The sequence below is a fragment of the Stegastes partitus genome, unplaced genomic scaffold (assembly GCF_000690725.1).
Source record: "Stegastes partitus isolate 25-593 unplaced genomic scaffold, Stegastes_partitus-1.0.2 Scaffold768, whole genome shotgun sequence".
Lineage (NCBI taxonomy): Eukaryota > Metazoa > Chordata > Actinopteri > Pomacentridae > Stegastes > Stegastes partitus.
In genome coordinates this window covers 172,746-197,547 of record NW_007578499.1, presented here as the reverse complement: position 1 = coordinate 197,547, position 24,802 = coordinate 172,746, and the positions used below count along the sequence as shown (strand labels likewise).

Below are 24,802 nucleotides of genomic sequence, written 5' to 3'. Positions count from 1 at the left end.
GGGGGCCTGCAGATTCAAATAATTTACAACCTTGTTGTCTTTTGTTTCCTGTAGTGTGATTTAATCATGTCCTACATCACATGTCACGCTGGAAAAATGTTGTGCATAAGTGCTGGCAGAGATAGAGTGTGGGAGAGTTGCCTGTTTCTTTGTGTTTCTCTCTAGGGTGCTGGGAAAAAGAACGCTGTTTGGTCTGAATCATCCAAATTTAGTCTGCCTCTCACTGTGGGCTGGAGTTTTGATTTGAGTTGGGAGGTCTTGCTGTATTGTAAGTTTTACATCTTGCAAGACTCTTGCAATTTGTATGTTTCAGATGCAGTATGTTTGGATGTACAGCTATGTTGTACTTAGGTTAAGCTAAAATAAACGTCATTGTAAATAAAAAGCACTTCCTGCATATAAACAATGCCTTTGATTTAAACCAAGCTTTTTTAATGTACCTCTTTTTTGTATATCTGCACACATAAAGTAGTAGTCCTTAATACACCATATGATGAAGTGTACATATTATCTTTCAGAGGAATGTGGGAGGGCTGGAGCCTATCCCAGTTGTTACTGTGAGAGAGGCGAGGCCCACCACAGACAGATTTCTGAGTACATCACAGGGAGATTGAGAAATAGTCCCACTTACAATCAATGTTGTCTCATGCATGTCCAGTCAATCAGTCGGTTGGAACTCTTGCTGTTTTTAAAACCACGATTGATATCGCTTAAAAAATAGATAAGTTCATCCACAATACCTTTTATCTTCACCCAAAATTGGCATTAGAATCACAGATGTATGTGTGTTGATGATAATGGGGGATAACAGTGTATTCATCACAGGATTTCACTCATTTAATAATGTTTACATGGAGCTATTTAACAGTCTTGCTGTGAGTCGACAGTGCCAACCACTGCACCATTAGGCCAGTAACACGCCAGCACTCTTTGCAGAGATGCATTAAAAACAGCCGTTAAAATCATGGCAGCAGAGGTTGAGACAGCCTGATAGTTAGTCCCTACTCCCTGGTGTAATGGTCAAGCTCCAAAAACATTTGTTTTTACATTTTTCTAACTCTGAGAAACTTCCCCAAGAGCCATGGAAGACGTTATAGTAATATTTTTACAGGCGGAATAGTTTTTCAAGTCTTGAGTACAACTTTCTCTGTAAAATCAATTGATAATCCCTCGTTTAACAAAATCTTGCATTGTCCTTAACATGAATGTAAAGGGGGCAGAAAGGGGGTATGTTTTAAATTTTGTTGATTTACCGCTTAACCTTCATAAAAATTCTGATATCTAGTTTCTAACTTTAGACTGACTAATCCAAAACTGAACAACAGCAAATATTTGGTTTGTCCGAAGTCAACCAATAAGACAAGCAAAACCAATCTTAGATTTGTAAAGCCCGTTTTAAACTTTCATCCCTTTAAACTGTTCACCACATGGCACCATGGCAATAAAGACAGCAGTTAACGCAAGCCACCGCTGCCCATAAACGCCTCCTGCGCTGCTCCTCCTCGAACGGTTTTTCCTGGCCTCTCCAGCAACAGGTGGTATTACCAGGGGCTCATTTTGCCGTCTTCTGTGAGCAATGAGATTCCACAGCAGTGTGTCTCAAACAGCAGCGAGCCTCGCAGACCATGACGTAATGGTCTAAAACGTGCTATCAGTTGGAGACGGGGCCAAAACACGTGGAGTTGGCTCCTCTCTCCGCTCAGCCCCGGGGCCCCTCTCTATTCTCCTTTTCCTAGTCTCTCTCTCTCTCTCTCTCTCTCTCTCTCTCTCTCTCTCTTTCCCTCACCCCCAGCCCCTCCACCTCCCTTATGCTCCACCGCACTCTCTGTTTATGAGTGCATGAATCGCTCCATTTCACTATACCCAACTGCCAGCCCACTACCAATCCCACAACTGCTTCAATAATAGAAGTCCCCCCCCTCCCTGTGCTTTCATTTCCATGACAACCAACAATGAGGAGGGGGGGGCGAATAGCAGAGGCAGGAAAAAAAACGTGAATGAGAGGGTGGGAGTGCCTTCCCTTGACCTCTGGTTCTATTTGTAAGGAGGGAAATCTCTGCAACAACAGCCGGAGTTTTACTGAGGTTAAACTGACCAGTCAAGAGCAGCAGCTTCAGCAGCGGTCATCATGCAAGACGCCTATATTTAGCTCTTGTTTTATTTTGCTCATCACTTATTAGGCTTTTTTTTTTGGGAAAAAAAAGGGACCTGAGTACAAATTTCATACCTCTAACATGTGAATGTGAGCTGGCATGACAAAATAAAGTTCCTTGAATCCTTAAATCCTTAGGTAGCGAGCTAGAGTATGACCGTATCTTTGTACAGTGACTTTGGAAAAAAGAAAAAAAGAGTTGTTTTACAGGAGAAAGAGGAAATAAAAGTGACAAAACATATTACAAGCTGCTGAAGATGTTCATACTATAGGTGCTAACATTCAGCAATTATAATATAATATTCACTATGTTTGCAAGATTTGCACGACAAGTTAGGTTGCTAATTGTGCTAAAGAGTGCTATACAACAGTACAGTTGAAGCTGATGGGAATGTTGCTGTGCAGGTAACTGGATATAGGACAAAATAAAAGGGTATTACATTACAGTGCCCAGTCAAGATATTTTACTAATAACAGGGAGGGGGAAAAAAGCATATTTTACTTTGCCATTTGCAAGTAGAAAAATATTCAGTATTGACGATGTACTTCGGAAAAAACAAAGTCATTAAATGTCTCTGTCACCTTTGGAAAGGTCTCATTAATACCTAAAAGTCACAAGATCACCCCACTGTGCTAGAAATCATTGATTTGAGAGTGACACAAACACAATGGAGATAAACAAAAGGTGAAAGGTCTTGAGGTCAAGCCCCAGCGGAGCTTTGCGACACACACATACACACACATACACACACATACACACACGTGCTAATGTACACATACAAAGGATTAGTTTGTTTTTAATTCAAGTCCCTAGATTACCGGTAGGATTAATTCTACATCACTTACAACTGGTGCGAGAATATTTCTGTTCAGCTCTAACTGTCCTAGTTGTTCACACGTTTCCAGCGTTGTGTCTGTGCTGCTCTAAGGCGACAGTAGCTCCTTCTCGCAGGCTGTTTGCTGTTATTTCAAGTGATGCAAAGTGGAAGAGAAGCGCTAACACTATTGACCTCCAGATAATTATGCCATTATTTCTTCCTCCCTTTGAGGCTCATAAAGATGACAAAATTCACGTCAAAATCTCCTGAAAAGGACAGATAGCATGGCAGCAGTCAACAGTTTTGTGTCTGTGCCACACACAAAAAAATCCTGAATTTGAAATACTGACACTTCTCACATCTTAATCCACAATTAGATCATGCCATTTCTATCGCGTCAAAATTCCAACACAGTGAAGTGTCATCAACACTCAGGGGAGTGTCAACAATGTAATGAATGTGTTGCTAATCTGCTGCCATGTGATCGTATTGCACATTTTAACTGCACTGTGAAGAAAATGTGTGGTGGGAAGACCTGGTCTGCACACGCATGTGGGACATGAGTGTGGTGAGCACCTGCAGGCATGTAAGCAAATGAGAGCACGCTTTAAACAGACCTTGGTAATAAGAACACAGCAGCCAGCTTGTTAGTGAGCTCTGCTGTTAACGATACACTATAAAACCAATGATGAATTTTTAACTAACATACTCTCGAAGCGATGCTGCACTAAGAAACGCGATTTGCTCTTCACTGCAGGCACTGAAGTATGACTCATTGCTGCGAAGCCATCGCTGCATTTTTAATCAAACCCTGCAAGAAACGGTCAAATTTAGCTCCACCAATGCACCAAGTCTTAAGTTGAGTCCGGGACGGTGGGGTCACCTGTCCCATGGGAGCTGGCAGAGAAGAGGGTGAGCTCAGTAATCCCTGAGGTTCTGGGCCTCCCAGTGAGGCGTCCTCAATCCCCCCAAGAGCCTGCCAAAATCCCCCTGACAGCAGTCCTCATTATTTGCCTATCGCTGGCTTAACTCCACCTCCAGACAGAACAGAGATGCAGGGATTTAGGCATCAGAAGGAAGAACAGAGAAAGACAATACAATCATGATTTCTCTCTTAAATGCAGCAGAGAATATGGGATATGCAGCAAACTAACAAATGCAAGTAGAAATTAAAGTTGTATAACTGATGATGGAAAGAAGATAAACACAAGCTTTTGGACAAAAATTTGATTACTAGGAACAATGAGAAACACTATAGCCTTGACTGTTCCCAATCACCACTATAATTATATCAGTTCTCTTACATTGCCCAGTTAATACTGCCTGTGTGCACCAATACGTCTGATCAAAACTAACAGTTTGCATCCTACTAGCCGGACAATCCTAATGCTATTGTGCTACAAAGCTTATTAGAATAAGACTAAGGGGGATGCACACACATTACATTCAATTATATGTAATGGGAAAAACATTTGAGGTGACAGCTGCTGCCTGCTTTGTACCTATAAGGCACAGTGTGTCAAACATGACAACAGCCACCTTATGTCGGTTTACCTCAAAGAAATATGCACTGAGCCGTCAAATGTCAAGAATATGTACTTTCAATAAAACGTCTGACTGAAGATGACAGTATTTACGATAGAGGAGGAACATTAGCACATATATGGCATGTATTCTTATACTGCTAATCAGCCACATCTGGAAATGTCTGGCGTACTTTTTGAAATTCAAACCAAAAAGAGAACGCTCCTCCGTGTATCTATCATACAGTCATTTATTAACCAAATGACAGGTGAGCAGGGGATCGGAGTGAAGGGACGGGATGGTGGCAAATTGAATTTGGTTGATACCATCTATTAATTTTCTTTCTGACACCATCCAAGGACACGAGAAGAAGATGCCTTACATGATTTATTCATCCATGTTTTTTCAGCATCCTGGAATATTGCTGAGGTAAATCAGAGCTTATGATCATCATTGCATGAGAGGCCTAATCAGTATTAAGGTGGTGAGAGTGGGGGTTTTTTTGTGTTTTTTTTTTTTTTTTTGGATGATGCTGAATGAATAAAGAATGTCACAAATCTATGAACACGGGAGAGAGAAATGTCAGTTTTAAATTATAGTATGAGTTGCTGTTGTTTGTATATGATATGACCTGAAGTGAATTTTAATTGTCAGTGTGCTGCGTGAAGGGTTGAACATTTCGCATACATAAATGCAGGCCTATTCTAAATCAAACTTGCATGTACTGCTTTTGCCTTTTTTGATTAGAATATTATGTATATATATGCTGATGTTTAGGGGTTGCAAGGTGGATTGGTGGTTAGCATCGTTGCCTCACAGCAAGAAGGTCACCAGTTCGCATCCCGGTGAGGACACCCAGGATCTTTCTGTGTGGAGTTTGCATGTTCCCCCCGTGCAGTGTGGGTTCTCTCTGGATTCTCCAGCTTCCTCCCACAAGGTCCAAAAACATGTTGAGGTTAATTAGTGATTCTAAATTGTCCGTAGGTGTGAATGTGAGTGTGCTTGGTTGTCTGTCTCTAAGTGTAGCCCTGTGATAGACTGGTGACCTGTCCAGGGTGTCCCCTGCCTTCACCCTGAGTCAGCTGGGATAGACTCCAGCCCCCCACAACCCCAGTGAGGATTAAGGGGTGTATAGATAATGGATGGATGGATGCTGATATTTAGTGGAATCTATTCTTCCCTCTCAACATGCAAGGTTTCCTATGCCACAACCCCAAGAGCTCATTTTTATCCTATTTTTCCCCCAACGCAGTTTTCACAGTTTCATTTAGATGTTGCTTTGAATTGTTCATATGTGGTCATATGGAGGCTCTGCTTTGCCTTTCTGTGTAGATGAGCAGTTCTATCTGAAAGCGTTCTTGGTGTTTTCTTGTCTTGGTTCTTTACCTTTAATTGCCATTTCTTAATGGCATTCTAACAGTGAAAAGCGCAAGCGTGACGTGCTTAGAAATGCTTTTGTAACCCTCTATGTAGGTGTCAGTTAGCTTCATTTCAGACCCTCCTCAGTGTATGACTCGACCCCAGTAGTTAAGTGTCATCACAATGAAAAGTCAGAAAATTCACCAGCACTAGAAACAGCATCAGCTCACTATTATTCTTTAAGAGAGTTAATTAATGTCTAACAAGTCATTGGAGCTCATTCGCAACATTTGCACAGACTAAAATTAATTTTCAATTATATACATTACGTGATTTAGTTTTGCACAAACCATACAACAGCAGTCATGCAAGTGAGTGTGATGGGGACCTGGAGTCATAACCGGTCTCTAAATATATCATATCCTTGTAACCAGAACCTAGATCAAACATTTTCATTCTTTACATTACTCAGTTACCTAGTTTCTAAAGTTTAAATATATAGTTTAACACTTACACATCGAAGAACTGAGGACTAGATAAAACATCAACAAAAATTATCAACTTGACTCTCCAAAAGTCAAACAGTAGAGCTACACAGCCTCACCAATACAGCACAGAGACACACACACATTCACACACACACAACGCTTACATCACCGTTTCTAAGGAGATGTCAACATCGTGAAACAGATGAGGAAACAGACGTGGAATTTAAAGACTGTTCGCCACTATTCATCACTTCTTCCATGAGACGTCACTCCCTCGAAAAGAAAAAAAAAAACCCTCACCCTGTTACCAACAACCGGCTGTGTGCAGATAACAAGCAAGTCTGAGAGATTAAATGTTCCTGTTTATTATATGAATTAATTTTTAACAGGATGTATCGTACAAATAACCCATGTTTTGTTTTTTTCCCTGAGAATGCAGAGGCATTCATCTTAAAGCAGTATGCTCCTAATAACTTAGATCCTGCTTAGTTTATTGTAAAACACAGTCGAGCAGCGTCATCGGAAAGAAACATTAAAACAGCATTTAAACTTGTTTGTTTGCAGATTCATTAACACTCTTCTCTGCATTCTTTTTGTCGAGGCATAATTGCAGTCCCACTTGCCAAAGCCCTGAGAAAATGTTTAAAAAAAACCCCAAAAAGGTGCTTGTAACTTTAGCAGACTTGTGGATGCTCCCTTATATGCACAAAAACTAGAAGCAGTAGTCAGTATCCTTTTAAAAATACATTCACAGTTCAACAAAGTAGCTAAAAATCCATCCTGCTTTACATCAGCTCCTTTGCAGAGGCACTTATGTTCGCCAGTGCCTCTTTTTCCTCCGGATGACACAGGGCCAGCCTGTCAATAAACCTGTCCTTTGATGTACAACATCAGCAGCCATTAAAGAGGAGTGTCCTCGCAGTCCTCATTGTGTGTGCTGAGCTGGGTCTTTCTGCGAGCTGTGATGGCTGCCCAGATTCGACACAGCATGCCACCTCTGAAACACCAATTTACGAGAGATTTAAACATTTAAATACAAAAGCTACAAAAGAGGTATCTCAAACACCGTTACATCTTTTTGATGTAATTTAAACTAATGATGCAGATTTGATCTTTTCTTCACTACCCACAGGGCAGTCTCGTTCCATGTTTCTGCTCGGACAGATTTAGTGATAGTGATGGGTGGAGGCAGCCTACCTTATTCCACAGTACATCAAGTCATCCCTGGAGGCCATGTAGAGGAGACAGTCCAAGGTGAATCCATGAGAGAGCAACTAGAAAACAGGATTACACAGGTGTGGGTTAAGAGTAGCTGGATGAGTAATACCAAGCAGCCTCAGGGGTGGAAAAAAATGAGGTTGAGCTCCAGCTGAGTTTACCTTATCAATAGTGTCTTGATCCACGGGGACAGACTTGAGCCAGCGTACCAAAGCCTTCAACTCTGGATTAGAGGTTTTCCGTGAAGCCAACTCACCATCTATAAGAGTTTACAGCTATTAGGTTGTGTCTGACTTGGACACAAATTACACACATGGAGTCATCAGTGATGTTAATGTTACACACAACAAAAAGACTTGTTGTGTTTCCACAGCCAGACTGTATAATCATTATCCAAACTTACAAGTCAAGTTTGAGCACATTAGCTGCTGACCTGGCAGCCTACGCCTCTCTCAGAAACCAGTCTGGCAGAAATCCGCCGTCAGCCTGAAGCCGAGGCGTGGTACAGAATGACGGGCACAAGTGTTAAGAAACAGTGATGAGACTCACTGAGAGCATTGATAATCCAAAGAAGGCTTGGTCCCTTGATGAAATACTGATCGTGCTGCAGCTTGTGTGGTTGATTGTCAGACTATAGGCTCCTACAAACTCTCAGAGCATGACTTGTTCGTCAGATCAGATGACTGGCAAACGTCTTTAGTTATAAACAACACCAAAAAATCTTTACTATAATCTATTGGCTGCATTAAATATAATAACTATGGCTATTCATGCAGCACTCCTGAAAACACGCAGTTACAAAGTGCTTCATACACACACAAAACGAATAATAAAGTAAGAGTTATGAACTGCATGACACTCGGAACTGAGCATGATGACGAACCAAAACACAGCTACAAAATGTATAAGGAAAAAGTATGAATATATATATGAATATATGACAAAATGCAACACTACAGCAAGAGATGGATGAACCAAAACAGGGATGGAGGTCTATCAAAAGGTTTGCAATCAAGATGGATTTTGTCATGTGTGTATTTTGTATGTAATCAACAGGATCTTACAATGTATTCTAGACTTTACAGGAAGCCAATGAAAGGACGCAAGAACGGGGATAGTTCTTGTTAATAGCCTAGCAACTGTATTTGAAAACTTTTAGAGCAACTTCACTTGTGAATTACAATCATCTAGATGTGAGAAAATGAAAAGCATTGATTAACATTTCAGGATGTGTAGAAGACAAGATAAATATGCTTTAAGTGGTATTTCTCATCTTAAGAAAACAACTCGATGAGCTTGGTCAAAAGCCATATTCTGATCAGAGATAAGCCAAGAGTCTTAGCAATCAGTTTGATATTTGGGTGAAATGGACCAATAAGCTGATCAACTGCAGGTGCAAAGATAGGTCCAATTAAAAGAATTTCTCTTTCATCAGAGTTTAGGTGGAAAAAACTACGCGAAATCCAATCTTCAGTGGTGGCTAAGCAATCACATATGGAGAGAAGTTGGTTCAAGCTAGCAGGTATTACAAAGAGAAATAGAGTATCATCTGCATAACAGAGCTTTAATATGTTTTAAAGCACCTGAACAAATGACCCAGACAACGCATGTATAATAGGAAGAGGACTGATCCGAGGACTGACCCCTGAGCGACCTCACGAAGCACTGGAACTGGGAAGAACACGTGATTGTTGATGCAAACAATAAAACATCAATTAGACAAATAAGAATGTAACCAGTCGATCCGGTACCAGATATAACTGCCCAGTTGTGCAACCTATTAAGTATTGATGATAATTAACAAAAGAGAATCATGTCAAACTGACTTAGTCTACCTAGGTTTAGTGTTGAAGATGACACTAGAGCAAATAGAATATTCCTGAGCATTAGTTTTAACCTGCTTGAAGTATTGGAAGCTACACGACAATCATTTATATGATAGGTTCAGATTTATTAAGCTTAACTGAATAGCAGATGAGTTACTGGATGGGTGCATTCCAATGTAATGATCTTCTTTAGTACAAAGGTTTCTATTTGTGTTGCCAAATCCTGTATCTACAACCACAGTATCATTACTGCTGTCAACAAGCACAACCAGTACTCACAAAAACATACTCGTGTAAACTACCCAACTCCCTAATAACATCACCATAGAGTCAGTACCTACAGGGATGCAATTAAACTGTGTGGTTAAAGCAACATTACCTTCAGTAACTGCTGCTTTCCTCAGCGCATCTATCTGTTCCTGTTTCTTCTGGACAGTGTTCCTCAGTAGCTCCTGGTACTCTCTCTCTTTTTCACTCAGCTGACTCAGCAGTCTGAAAACAAACAGCCATCACCACTCAGCAGAAATCAGTGCAAGTAAAAATTTGCATTCTTCTCAGTGTACCGCCTAATAGCGAAGCCAGCATTGTGACTATACACATTTTTACACCAAAAAATGCTGGATTTCATTTTAATTATGAGATTATGAAGCTTTGAGAACACAATACATGAAACTGGAGTCTCTCAATATATGAAATAATCATGATAAAGAAAACAGCTACCTCCTGGTCTCTATTCGCAGGTCTCTCAGCTTCTCACTGAGGGGACAGTTGGTGTTAAGGACGAGGTCTGTGGGGGAGTTAGGGCTATCTGGAGGCAGGATCCCATTCATGGGTGTTGGCTGCTGCGTGTCTGCCAGCGCCACCAGGTGGTCGGGGACGAGAGCTACGGGAGTGTCTGGGTCAGCATACTGCTCCTCGGGGGTGCTGTCTTCATTCTCAAACGAGGACTGCAGCTGGAGTTTCAGTTCTGAGAGGCAGAGAGTGGGGTGGCAGGAGTGGTTGGCATACAGGCAAGCAAGCACATTAATAACACAACAGAAACTCGGTGACAAAAAAACAAACTGAAGAGCTGTTTGACAATGTGTCATAGGTGGTAACATGTGGTGTTCAGTTCATTCTTTCCATTAAATCCCAGCTGTTGGACATTAAATTGAATGAAATATATGCCATCTGTACCTGGTAGTAGTACAGTTATGGCATCCTGTACTGCCTGCCTCAGCAGATTATCCAGAGCAAACATCCAGTGAGGTTTCACCTGTTGCTGCCTCAACACCTTCTTCACCTAAGTACAGAGAAAAACGGCTCAATAAGAATGTAAGGAGACTGATTCTGACTCACTATTCATGCACTGTATCTTTAAAAATCTTGCCAAACCAAGATCAGCGTAATCATCAGGAAAATCTGACTTGGCTCGGAGGGTAACTTACTGCATCTTGGAAGCTAAAGAGCACCGCCTGTAGGCTGTTCAGAGGTACTGCAGCCGCAAGCAGCGTCGCTCGTAGGTCCAGCAGGACGCTGGTCAGCTGTTTCCTGTCTGGGGAGCGGATGTTGTCTCCCATGCAGGTAATAAGTGTGGTGATGTGCTCTGCAGTGAGCGATGATCCTTCACCATACTGTTAACAGAGAAAAAAAAAGATGTGAAAATGAGGATATACTTGGTCTTATTTTGGAAGACTTCACTTCTCAATAGTGCAGTTCTTTTTTTTCACATTAGTACACGACACTGATATGTTTCCTTACCAAACACCAAAATGTTTTGGCTCCTCCTTAAGCCTTAAAACATCTTACTTTCATTTTTTAAAACAGAAATCAGAAAACAAGACCTGGACATTATTTCTTTTTCTTTCACTAATACTAGAATTCCATAAAAATAGTGCATACAAGTTGATTTAATGAATGATTGCAAAGGGAAAAAAAAGAAGAAGAAAAAAGGAATAACCATACTGACAGCTGTAATAGTTCTGTGGAAATGTGCTGCTTGATATCAGACATTTACTTTGAAAAACAACTGCCAAACGCAGCGCACAAAGGACAGCCAAAATTCCCTCAGGCTCTAGATTATTAACTTGGAAGCAAACTTCATTTGCAAACTTTGCACTCACTACAGAAAGTCATGCCATGTGGCTGCTGTGTTTCCTGTAGGTTCACATTTCTGGATTCTACAATGCCAGCAGCACAACAGCACAGATTGTGTACTATCAGAGTGAAAGTGCAAAGTTCTTAGTCATAAGGTGAACTTCAAGATATATCTGCACCGCAACTAGTCAACAATTATTTGAGAGCAAATAGTCAGTTTAGGAATTTTAAGGAAAATCCCGTATGCCATGCAGGAAGTGATGCAGGTAACAGCTTTAAACTCTGTTTTCTTTCTGACATGCTGCTGTGACTTTCCTTCACCCACCTGAGGCACAGACTCCCGTATATTTGAGACGACATTACTGATGTAGTCGGTGAGAACTCGGTGCAGTGTCGCTCTCCTTTCGCTGTCCTTTCTCAGCATAAAAAGACCAATGTTCTCCTCTGTTGTGGCCGGACTGCTCAGGTCCGTTGCAGAGTCGTCTTGTATTCTGGACAGCAGGGGGCAGTAAAGAGATTAACCAAACAAGATTAATGAACACAGATTTAAAAAAAAAAAACAAGCAGTGATTATACTGAACTGAAAGTCACAGGAGAAAGAAATTAGGATACGGAACTCAATCATGTATGCTGGATTTACAGGTTATATCACAGGTACTACATGGTAACTGTTGATGTGACCCCCTTCTTTCTTTTTTTTTTTTTTTTACTTAAGACAGGATGTAGGCTTACGTACTGAAACCTCAGTGTGGTTTGTCACTGAAGTAAGATCCTGCAGATCTGGTGCAGAAATAGTGAGGCTTGGCTTTTCTGACCAATAATGCAACTCACGACAAAAAGCTGCTGGTGCTGGGTGGGCTCTCTGGGATTTCATCCGCTCTGGGGATTGACTGGTGCCTCCTCAGGTCCAGAGAACAAGACAGATCAATCGAGCCAGAATAGGAATCAGTGTCCTCAACAAGGATGGAGATGGGCACGGACAAGCTGCGCTGATAATCAGCTGCAAAACGGAGAGATTGGGGTTAGATACAGAATAATATATTGATAGGTGCAAAGAACAAGACAAACAGAGATGTAATAAACAGAATGTGAAAATGATGCAAAGGGGGAAACAACACAGTTATAGAAGATTTCACAATGAGAATGGAAGGTAATTTAGATAAACTAGATGACAACAGTAGATAAGATAAGAAGACCGACATGTGAATTTCAAGTGCGCCAAAGCCTCACCTGTAGAAAGAAAGTCTTTAGACCCTGATTCCTGTTGAGCTTTAGCCTTTTTTCTTGGGGAAGATCTAAGGAAGGTGTCCTTCAGCAGCTCTGTAGCCGAGGCTCTGTCGTCCGGGTTTGGTTCGAAACAGTTCATGATGAAGTCCTTGGCTTCATCTGACATGCACTCTGGAACCTTGGGGTGGATCTTAAACATGCCCACCTTAATGGGATTGTTTAAAGGGTGATGACAGAAAAGGATTTTTAGGGAGATTGCAGTATTTCCAGAGGAAAATGCTTATGCTCTTTGAGAACTTTGCTCTGAGATCGTCATGCTAATGGCTCGCTGTCGCTGCACTGATGTTGCGTCAATGCTTTTGTAATTACAAGTATATGACTAAATTGTAATTATCACTGATAAACTCAGGTTTTTATTGGATTTAATTTAACAAAATGAAACACTGACTATAATGTACATTAAATTTAAAAGTTAACAAATGACCAAAATTAATACAATTAATGCTGTGGGAGTTATCACCAGCTGTACCAAATATAGTGACAATCCATCCAGAAACTGTCTCTCCAAAAGTTCTTATAAGACTTTATTCCACAGGCATGACAAGTTACTTCATAGCTCTACTATTGTCTTCTGTCACCGCCGAAAAAAAAGTTTATATTTGCCAAATTACACAAAATCAACATCTACACAAAACACAACCTTCCCCCCTCTTTACCTTGAACATGGCTGCCTGAGGGCTTCCCAGCTCATGGAAGGGTGTTTTGCCTGTTGCCATTTCTATGATAGTGCACCCCAGGGACCAGATGTCTGCTGGCTTCCCATAACCTCGAGGCCCTTGGTCTATAATCTCCGGCGCCATGTACTGCAGCGTTCCTATTGACAATTCATCATAAGAGCAATTAAATGCAATTATTGCAGATTAAGAATCCAATATATCTTTTTTAGTGTATTTAAAAAGAGACATAAATGTCAGTTGGTCACCAGCAAACGTCTCAGTGCAGGGGTTGATCCCTGCTAACCGCTTCGAGGTTCCAAAGTCAGAGATCTTCAGCACTCCACTGTAGGTGTTGATCAATACATTGTCACCCTGTAGGAGAGACAAAACGAGCATTACTGAGCCATACCCAGCTAAGTGGAAAATATTTTAGAACATAAGACGATTATTTGCCATAAGTGCCAGGGTTCTCTGCTCACCTTAATGTCTCTGTGGACTATCTGATTATCATGAAGGTACTTGAGGCCCTCAAGGATCTGCTTGGTGTAGAAGATGATGGTGGCTTCATTGTCTTTCAGAGGACCCCATTTGGAGCGCAGAAGAGACGACAAACTTCCTAGAAGCAGCAACGCAAAAATTTTACGAGCAGATTACATTTGTTTTTGTAAAAATGTAATCCTTCTATGCACATGAAGACACAGATTTGAACAACATGCTATTTCTCCATTTATTGACAGAGAAGAAGGAAGTTATTTCTCTTTATTTGTAATATTTAAAAAAAGCTATGGATTAGAATTGTTCACATTTCCGATGAAATATTTCCGATGTTTTTCTTTCGATTATGTCATTGTCTAAAAAAAATGTTCTGCAACGAACAGGATGTGTTTGGAGCCGCCCACTTCTTTAAAACTGGCTTCCAGGGAATGTTACACAATCACTCATGCGATTTCACATCTGAACACATGATTTCCTTAACGCTTCATAAAGGCAGGATCACATTATGAAGTCACAATCCCTGAAGAACAACAAGCCAGGAAATGCAGGCTTGAAAGCTGTGACATGGTTTTCCGTATGTATCGGAATTTCCGAGCTGCAAAGACACGACTCCTGTCCTAGTCGTCAGTGATCCAAAGAACAGTTCTTCCTGGTGACCTAATATTACAATGTCAGGGTATAACTATTAGGTTGTAGTTCACACTGAAATAGAATGATGCATTTGTCAGACCAGTTAGATGTATCAGTAATTATTTCTGTGTCAAATTCAAAAGAAAACGCATCAGTAATTGCATAAGCAGATGTGACTACTGAAGAACTTACAGAATAAAAAAATATTACATTACATCAAAAAAGCTTTCTTGCTCCTTTAATATGCAGTATACTGAATTTTAAACACCATCGGCCAGTTCTAGTCAGACACACTTCCAGATAAAAAACGTTTAAAATGATAAGAGTTGGCTAATGTTTACCCTTGATTGACATCAGACGGTATTAGAAGTTTAAATCTTGTGGATTTTTACCTCCCGGTACTTCTTCCATGAAGATCTTGATGAAACCATCCTGACTGACAGAACCCAGGTACTGGACAATATTTCTGTGTTTAAGCCTCTTGTGTAGAGCTATCTCCTCATGGAGGGGCTGGGAGTACCTGGATAACACAAAGGCAGGAAACTGTGACTGTGAAATTGTCCTGATTTTACAGGTCAAGAACACAACTTCCCTTGTGACAGTTACACACACACACACTCATACATAAAGTCACCCTAAATAAACCCAGTGTATTATTGGTCAAAAAAACACAGAAGATTCCTCCCTAAATTGTGTCAACAGTGTATTATAAACTACATCTAAACCGTCATCCATCTATCCAAATGTTCCTAAAAAGCAGTGATCTCTGCCAAATCCCTTCCCGTTAAGGGGATTGTCTAAAGAACATTTGAGAAATAGTGCAGCTTAGAATTCCCTGGGGAAAGATGACTCAGAGCAAAAAAAAAAAAAAGATGTTTCTCATACGTGCTATCCTTCTCAGGGATCTCCTTGATGGCGATGCGTACTTGGTTGCTCAGGTCTCGTCCTGCGTACACAACACCGTACGTCCCTTTACCGAGAACCACCTTGTTGCCGTTCTCGCTGGTCTCATAGACGTACTGCAGAACGAGGTGAAGACATGAGGTGAGATGTCTACAGGATTGTGAGGAATTTCACAAGAGAAAGATAAAATGTGCCAAGAAAGAGGCTTCATTCAGAGATTCCCGACATGGAAACATGAGTCCATCTGTTTACCTAAACAAACACTACAGTAAACACAACTGCGCGTTATGTGGAAAATGTGACATTATCTTACAGGATTGAATCTTTGCTTGAGAGTGTGATTTTACAGAGCAACTCGAGTTCTTTTTTCAACTTGTTGAGGCAAGTGAGACCTAAAATAGAGCATGCACTGCAGCTGAGGAATGAAGGACTGCGACTGACCTCTAGTATTCCCTCAGTTAGATGTTCGAGGTCATGAGCTGTGTCTTCAGCCTGCTGGAGGAGGGAGTTTACCAGCTCGCAGAAACTAGGAAGAAAAGACATTAATGGAGATGAGGACATGTGGGAGTTTAGAGTTTTCCCACTACTAGTTCTTCCTAGTGGATACCTAGCTTGATTATGTTGTTTTTTTCCCCACAACAAGACAGATTAATGCATGTAGCTGTTATGGGATTAACGCTTTTTAGCTGTAGATGATTTAATATAAACAGTCTTAGTTAAAAATGAGAAGCCTGCTACTGCTGCCTGCCAGTTTCTAAAGTGAATACTAGTCTGGGTAGTTCAGAGGTCAGGTCAGTGTCTCGGGCTCTGTCGCTGCCATTCCTGAGTAGTTTTTGTTTTTTGTTCTGCTGGGAGAGACCTATGGACATTGCCATAAGGAGTGTGCTTAGTCTGGAACTGTGTTTAGGTGGGTGGAACATATACATGAAGTAACATCCACATAAATTCTAGTAGTTTAGTCGTAGCAACTGGACTTGTTTGAGTTCCTTGAAGATGTTTCAGCTCTCATCCACTACTAGTTGGGAGTTCCAGATACTTATATTCTTTAGGAGGCATTAATTGAAACCTCCACGTCGAAAGGAGCCAGCTGAGGTGGCTCGGGCATCTTTTTCGGATGCCTTCTGGACGCCTCCCTGGGGAGGTGTTCTGGGCGCATCCCACCAGGAGGAGGTCTCAGGGACGACCCAGGACTCGTGGAGAACACCTAGGGGTCCACCCCGGAAGAGCTGGAGGAGGTGTGTGCAGATAGGGAAGTCTGGGCGGCTCTGCTAAGGCTGCTGCCGCTGCGACCCGACCCCAGATAAGGGGGAAAAGATGGATGGATGGATGGATAGATGGATGGATGGATGGATGGATGGATAATTGAAACCTCTTCAAGAAACTCAAGCAAGTCCAGTTGCTTTGACTAAACTACAAGAATATCCATGACCTCGATGACTGAGAATCTTCACGAACAGATGTTTTTACCCAAGGTTTCCCAGCAGAGCATTGTGAGAACTCTCATTTCTTGTCACCACTTGTCCCTTAACACTTTCATGTTACACTTTTTTTTTCCTCATGTGTGTTTTGCTTTAATTGAACCATGCTAGTGTAGCATGGCAGCACATACTATCCCAAGTTCATTTCTGTTAATATGTTACAGTTTACATCCATCACATGGGAGATTAAAGAAAAACACATAATTACTTTCAGCTATCATTTATTAAGTTCAGGTTAAATGAGGTTTAATTGCTTGTTCCTTTGTTCCGACCCACCATGCAGGATTAGTGTCTGGGAGGAGGCCGGGAGAGCACTTCCTGAATTTATGGTATTGGTAATGTCAGACTGGGATCACTGGGTCAGACCAAGTAGAGGTTTTTGTTCTTTTTCGATAAACGCATCTTTTGTATTAAAAGGCATCCATTAGTATTGACTGTATATGTATAGTTTTCAGGGAGATGTGCAGAAATGCCTACGAGTTTGGATGACGTTTGCAGATTTGGTTTCAAAGTTATAGAAGAGTCACAACGCTGGACGATGGTAGAGCTGAAGTGAGCAAGAGGTGAATTGAGCACCATATATAAGGAGCAGAGATTTAGCTTCCTCAGGAGAATGAGGTGAGGCTGTGCTGCCAAAACGTGATATTACTTTTCCCAGTAAATTATTTTTGTATTGTTTTGTCATTTTAAGTCTCACACGTAAAATAAAATCTTCACATTTTTGCACACAAGAACTCTGAGTCTGTCTGTCCACCACCTTCCTTGACCTTGTTGGCCAGACTATTCTACACATTGCATCTTAACGAAATGATCATGAGTGACACTTCACTTGTCAGTGGCTTTAATGCTGAGGATGATCAGTGTATATTGGTCTTTACTAATAAAATACTACTGAGGAGAGATAAAGATTTCTAAGAAATTACTCAGGAAACCCGTATATTTTTCTGACCACGAACCTGGTCAGGAAAATCCCGGTTGTGTATACATCATTTTTGTTTGTTTACAAGACAATTGCACAGTTTGCCTTGAAGGAATCTGTCAGTGGAAAACTACAAAAAGCATTTCTTAGCGACTAACTATGGTGAGCATGTAAGCAGGCAGGTGGTTTCAGTTTTACTTCCATTTATTTGGAAATACTTCAGATGAAGACAGTCCTGAAAAAGCAGCAGGATGTTGTGTTTGAAAAAAAAGTCAATCACTGAGCAATGCTTTGAGCACAACAACAAACAAAACTGAGTTCACTCACATTATACTAAGATGGCAGCAGAGGTTACAGCAGTTTACAGACCAATCTATCTGTTGTGCTGCATGGCAGTGGAGGCTAGACAGACTTCTGTTTTTTCTTTACTATTATTTGGGTCAAGTGGCTCTTGAAGCAAGAGTGAAAAAAAAAATCTGCCCTGAGGGGATTTTCAAGAGGGCAATAAAGGAAATATGACTCAGAGTAATTACATCACCATTAGTCTGGAAAAGCTGGTTTGCCCGTTTGTCTGTTGACATTGTATTATCTTCCCGCGCCCTGCACTGACGGTCTGTTTATCTTTATCTGGACAGTCAGTGGGTCAGGGAGCACGTCATTCCACGACCACACCGCCACACATACGCACTTTCTAGCTGTATCTTTGTAAATCTATTGGTCACTCACCCTTTACAATGAATCTCAGAAGGGAAGCAGAGCTGGAAGTCATCTGAGTTGTAGTGGACGTAGAGGAAGCAGCTCCGCTCATCAATCTTTGAAGCACTTCAGCGAGAAATAAACAAATACAGAATACAGAGTTATTCGAAAAGTCAAAGCTCTACTGTATTTGTTTGGATAACCTGTATGCAAATGGAATTCTGCTGAACTCAAAAGACGCTGATGCAGTCGGCACACAGCCTATACCTGGTAACCCCATCCTGTTCTATTGAAGCAATGGCTAATGTTTGATTTTTAGAGGACACTTTGGGGAAACAAACCAGGAGAGAATTCATTAATTCAGTAAAGCTGATGAAGAGTCTGCTCCCATACAAAAAGGGGCTTTTCATCTTCCCACAGTGATATTACAGTCTGATGAAATTGTTTGCTCTTTTAAAGCTGCTCAGCACCTGATGGTTTTGGGTATTTGCTAAAAACTGCTCAACTGGCAAATTGGCAGACAAGACAAGGCTAAAGTACACAGTGACACTGATGAGTAGGCACAAGGGAATAAACAGAAAGCACAGAAACAACAAAGAAGCAAAGCATTTAACTGTATTGACATAACAGAAATCTGACAGTCTGCCAAGGTTCCCCAGACAACCCGTATGTTTTGAGTCCTCTGGCTTTGCTGTAGGCTCGGACACACCCAGAACTGAGAAGAGATGTTTGCACATGCTGTACTCCACGTTACCTCACTCCCCGAATTGCGGACGCTGGGAAAGTCCACTGGTGTAAGCCTTTCTGTGGAGTCAAGCATAAACTTAAAACACACAATACTTCCAATACAGATGGTCTTATACATGACAAACCAGCTACAATTCACCTACATAATACATAAGAACGTTAACAGGCCCTGTGGCAGAGGGAAAGTCACTTTTTTAACAAACAGTGACACTCAAAAAGGACGCTCCCCAGTTAAAACATTCACTGGGCCGTAAATCAATTACAGAAAAACTGGTTGTTCCTTTCATCGTGCAATATGTTTTACATTCTGTCGATATGGCATGTACAAACACACAGATACATTTAGATCAGAGAGCGTCCAGGAGTTGGAGGACCCACATACCTTTAAGGTTGTGACGTGTTTTAACTGGACAGTGCGACTTTCATCTTCCTCGCTAACACAGACAATAGCTGGTTGGAGGACTTTGCTGGGTTCCAGAACGAGTACCTGTGAAAAAGCGATGCACAACTCTAATCTCACCTATAACAGCATTTTTGTAATATTCACATTCTATTTTTAAATGTGGAGGGATGTACTGCTGCAGTGTGGTTAACCTTACGATCCAAAAAAGCAGAAGCGGTTCTTGTTTTCTTGCTAAAGTATTTGGTTAACTGTTATGGTCAGTAATCTGTGTTGTCTTACTGGGCAGCGGTCTGTTGAGATGGTGGGTTTACAGGTCTGCAAAAGCAGCTCCATCCAGAAGTCCCCTATATCTTGTTTTGGAGATCTCACCTCCGGCAGCTTGGCAAACTGACGGTACAGTATGTAGGTCTCCATAATGGATGCCACAAACCTAAAACAAACACATGGAAATTATAGTCCACATAAAATGAATATGAGACACGTATGCATCCACTCTAAACACATTTTAATCCACATGATTTTTTAATCAGAGTATTTAAATTAAACTAATGCATCCTAGTAACTGAATCTTGATGATTATTAAACACTTGGGTGTGCGTGGCAACCACTTATCAAGAGTGGATCCTCAAGTCTCACCAAATAGGGGCCTTGAGTCTGTAGAGCTTCTCAGAGGCCTCAATGACTTTTCTGTGTTCGCTAGCGAGGATGTTTGCACCGAGGTAGAATCCCACATCCCAGTAGTCCTTCATCTTCTCCAAACTACCCTTTCTCCCAAGCAGGGTGCTTAGAGTCACACCTAGACGTCAACACAATAACAACTTGTTCACACATCAACAGACCTGTGGAATGACTAACAGCTCATTTATCATGATCGTCTTCCAGGGTAGTGAGATGGAGCAGGAACAAAGCAACATAATGTTATTATGAGCTCATATACTGTGCGCATTACTGACACAAAATCTGCCAACATGAACGGAACATTACACTGACTCTAATGGATAAATCTATTCTAAGGACAAATACGGGCTGAAGTGCAGCTCAATTGTGATATATAGAAATGCACACGTACATGCATTAGCTTTAAAAGCTTGACTCACGTGAAATAAGCTCTAAAACACTTAAATTTCTATATCAGGGACACTTGAAATGTCACCAAATGTCATCTAAGAATCAGGACTGTGCGGCACAGCTTAACAAAGTTTTAAGGTTTACACCCCTACAAGGTAAAATGTAATGTGTAAGTAATATAATAAATCTGGAGACAGTAAATAAGCTTGCTCTAAGATTATTCAAGCAGGGTTTTTTTTTTAAATAAATTCTCTTTCCGGCACAAAAAGGAAAAGCACCTATTTTACGCAGTTCAATAGAAGTCTCAAATTCATGGCCAGCTGCCATCAAGAGGACCACGTTGTTGATGCCTGAGTGAAGGGTTGGCTCTGTCTCAAAAGCTTTTCCATACCTGAAAAATAATGTAATAAAATGAGTGATGTCAGATATGGAGACTAAAGTACGTCTCCAAAGTAACATAACATAAAGTGCAAAAATACATTAGCAGCCACAGTCACAAAAACAGCTAACTCTTTAATTGGGTCTAGGTTTGCATGAGCAAACACACAACATGTTGTACCAGTAGCAGGCCTGGTCTCTGCTGCGCTGGTCAGTGAAGCCTGAGGCCATGAAGATGTCTTTGTAGATCCGTCCACACAGGCAGTAGACATCTGATGCCACCTTGTTCCCCGACTCTACAATTGGCAGAATTAATTCCAAAGCCTTTGCGCGATCTCCAGGGTGATTCCTCCTAGCAGGGGGAAATGTGATAATGTCAACCATGGTGCAGCTTTGACAAAGTCCCCATACCTTGTATACATACAAAGCAAATACAAGCTACATGCTGAGAATTGTACAAAAACAAGAAAACAGTTTATAATCGTTTAATTATGTTCGCGGAATTATTCTAAGTAAATCCAGATGCAACAGCAGTTGAGTTGGTACCTGTTTAGAGCAAATATATAGTGAAACTTGATATTCTGATGTCTTGCTACCAGGCACATTGGCAGGTTGTTTAGAGTCTCCACCAGTTTGATCGCGGCGTCATAGTCCTGGCAAAAGAAGGGTGCAGAAACATAAGGTATTGACGTGAAATACTTTATCATATTGCAATATTTATTAACAATATTAATCTAAACTTTGATAGTCATCTCTGTTAATAGCTACTCCTATATGGAAAACTGGATCTTGAATGTTTATCCATCATTATTCTTCAATAGGGGTGGGAATCACAGAGTAACCTACGATACTATAATTTCCCGACTATAACATGTTTATATAACAGCTTCACAATCCAGTGTTCAGCACTACTGGATACATTGCAAGAAACTCATCTATGATACATCATATCTGTGTAACTGAAGGAGGAAAAAAAGGCAAAAAACAGAAATTATTTATTTATGTACTGCATTATGACGACAGTCTATGTGTGTATTATTATTACTGGATTGTATTAATGTCAGTTTAATCATTTCTCTGATTTGCTTTCTTCTGCTGTTTGCACTGTCTGTCATTTTATCCTTGTGAATTTCTCCTTCACTGCACAAGCAGTTATGAAGGAGTGACTGATAAATCCATCTGTTTATGTGAATTTATTTACAGTGCCTACATGGTTTAGTGAAAGTATGAATGTGTGGCACCAGTGTAAAGATAATCTACCACATAAGGAAGTGTGCAGTATATGATATTTTGTCCCACCCCCACACTTAAAGGCACATAAACTGATACAACAGTAGTTTCTCAGATCTTCTACACACTTCATGCATGGGTATTTACTACACACAGAGATGTCTAAATACATACCTGTATGTCCCTGTAGGATAACAACAGGTTCATGACTATATCAGGGGTGAGCAGCTCTACACTGTCCAAACGTTTCTGGATACGACTCAACTCCTCACTCAGGGCATGGCCGCTGAACCTCTCGCGTGCCATGCGAATCTCATGCCTGATTGACTCGCGGAAGTATTCACTGTCAGCAAAAAGACGAGAGGAGGCACAACATTGCACAATTTCTTAGCCTTCAATAAATCTGCCAAGTGAAGTTGCAGGGGTGGAAAAAATGGTTTGCGGTTTGCCTCACAACCATGTGCATGTATGAACTGAGATGTTACCGACAGAGCCCTGCAGTTTGTGCCTGACCTGGACTGAATGTGCACATTGTTCAGCAGATGCACCAGTCTCTCCACCAGCGGCGTAAGGAGGGGCTCCAGCTGGAAACTAGGCTGCATCAGCTCTTTGATACAAGTCATCATTGTGGCATCGCAGGCAAACACTTTGCCCTGAGGTGACACTACGTAAGGGATGAAGGTGTAGCTGCCACACTGCTCCTGAAAGAAGACAATGCATGCATCACACGTGGGCAACTTGCAGGGCCGAGATCTTGCCTCAGTGGACCTGAAGCGTCATTTTCTGACAGTCAAAGCATTTTTGGTTTAAAGTGGTGAATAAGTCATTTAACATTTAATTCAACCATCGTTTATAGATATATAATACCTGTTGTCCCTTCATCAATTGTCCTACAGAGCATTTTGATTACTATGACAAGTATATTTTAAACTTATATACTCATATTTGTGAATATTTACTGCTTTTCTCAGTTCACTGTCATTGGAAATGTAATATCTTTGCATTATGGATGTTTGGCAGGACAAAGAAAGATTTCTGATGACGTCACCTTTGTTCTCAGAAATTGTACTGCACTTTCTGTCGTATTATAGAACAAACTATTCATCAGATGCGTATTGAACTGTTCTAGAATAGGAGCTTCATAGCAGACTCATCAATAATGAAAATATTCATTGGTTGCAGCCATGGCTGACTTAACATGCTTAGAAGGCCACAACAGATAGCCAGTGTCTATTGACTGTCTCCATTTCTCTCACTCCTCTTAAGTGCACAGTAAAATACACCTTAGTGCTATTTTAGGGACTCTTGGGGTCTACTGGGACCAGGGGTGTTGCACACTGGGTAATCTAATCTGGGCTGCAGCCGTAGTTTCACTATCACCACATCAACACACAGGAGCACGTGTTACCTTGACCGCCTGTAGATCACTATCTTGTTTGTAACAGTAGAGAATTATATTATTGGTCATGCTGAAACTTTCTCTGACTCCGAGGTGGTAGAAAAGAGAAGGCTGGCAGAAAGTGTCACTCATCTCCACCACTGCTACATCTGTGGGGGGGAAATTCAAAAGGGCGGGTGAGTTTGCGTAATTGGCGTAACACTGCGCGTATGTGTCATCCAAATTACCCTCCAGTCAGCATGCCTGCACTTGCCTGCATTGTAGAAACTATCCAGGATGTCTGTGGTTCCCAGTGATATTCTCTCAAAAGAAATGGTTTTAAAAGCAGCGTGCGCGTCCGCACAGGCTTCCTTTAGACATTTTAGCGACAAGTTCTCTTCAGTCTGCGGCACCGACGCGTCCTCGTTGACAATGTAAGCCACGGACACCGCTCTGCTCCGACTCCGTGGAGAGACGATCGGTTTACCCGAGCCGCTGCTGGCACTCAGCTCTATCGCCAGAGAGTCCTGCCACAAACTCCCAGCTGACACCCAGACTGGATCCTTCCTCTTCAGCTCTCGCAGGCTCATCCGCCTGCGCTCGGACGTGTACATGTTGTCTTTATTCCGCAGCTGGAGCTCAATGCATGTCGCAGGTCCGGGAAAGTTCCATTAAGAGGACGCACGGTTGCTTATTCTTGTAATTCCCCAGGTGCGTCTCCACCTCCGCTCGTATGACATGTCCACTAACATTCCCAGTACTCCTCTCCACTCGGCCCGCCCTCCTCTCCTCCCAGCTCCGCTCCGCCCGCTGGCACTTTGAAACTGTTTTCCTCGCAGCCTCGACTCTCGCATGACCTCTGCTGTGAAGTTACGACTCAAGATTCTTCGCATTTCTCAACAGGCTTTGAGTGTAACACCAGTTGAGCATTTCTCCTTTCTAACCGTGTTTTCTTGCACAGAATCTTTACTAAACTATTAAAAACAAAAAGTAGACATGAAGAAAATAAGATCTGTAAGTGGCTCTTAAAGAATTATGACACAAAGTGCTTCTTAATGTCTGATAATCTGTCA

At 41.4% G+C, this 24,802-nt stretch overlaps 1 protein-coding gene across 1 annotated transcript; it reads right to left on the bottom strand.

The window, feature by feature from the left end:
- Positions 1-6,074: 6,074 nt before the first annotated feature.
- On the bottom strand, positions 6,075-24,486 carry LOC103364698 (mitogen-activated protein kinase kinase kinase 5). Its single transcript, XM_008291901.1, has 28 exons — positions 24,004-24,486; positions 23,760-23,899; positions 22,865-23,052; positions 22,526-22,694; positions 21,668-21,774; positions 21,303-21,473; positions 21,022-21,134; positions 20,312-20,471; positions 19,955-20,105; positions 19,655-19,759; positions 19,280-19,329; positions 18,556-18,651; positions 15,874-15,958; positions 15,415-15,548; positions 14,922-15,049; positions 13,884-14,020; positions 13,671-13,776; positions 13,405-13,562; positions 12,692-12,893; positions 12,293-12,461; positions 11,787-11,952; positions 10,813-10,998; positions 10,562-10,667; positions 10,106-10,352; positions 9,765-9,877; positions 7,721-7,818; positions 7,539-7,615; positions 6,075-7,338 (listed from the first exon to the last, which is right to left on the bottom strand). Exons 1-28 carry the CDS (start codon positions 24,341-24,343, stop codon positions 7,242-7,244), a joined length of 3,999 nt encoding a protein of 1,332 aa, XP_008290123.1. The 5' UTR covers positions 24,344-24,486; the 3' UTR covers positions 6,075-7,241.
- Positions 24,487-24,802: the final 316 nt, after the last annotated feature.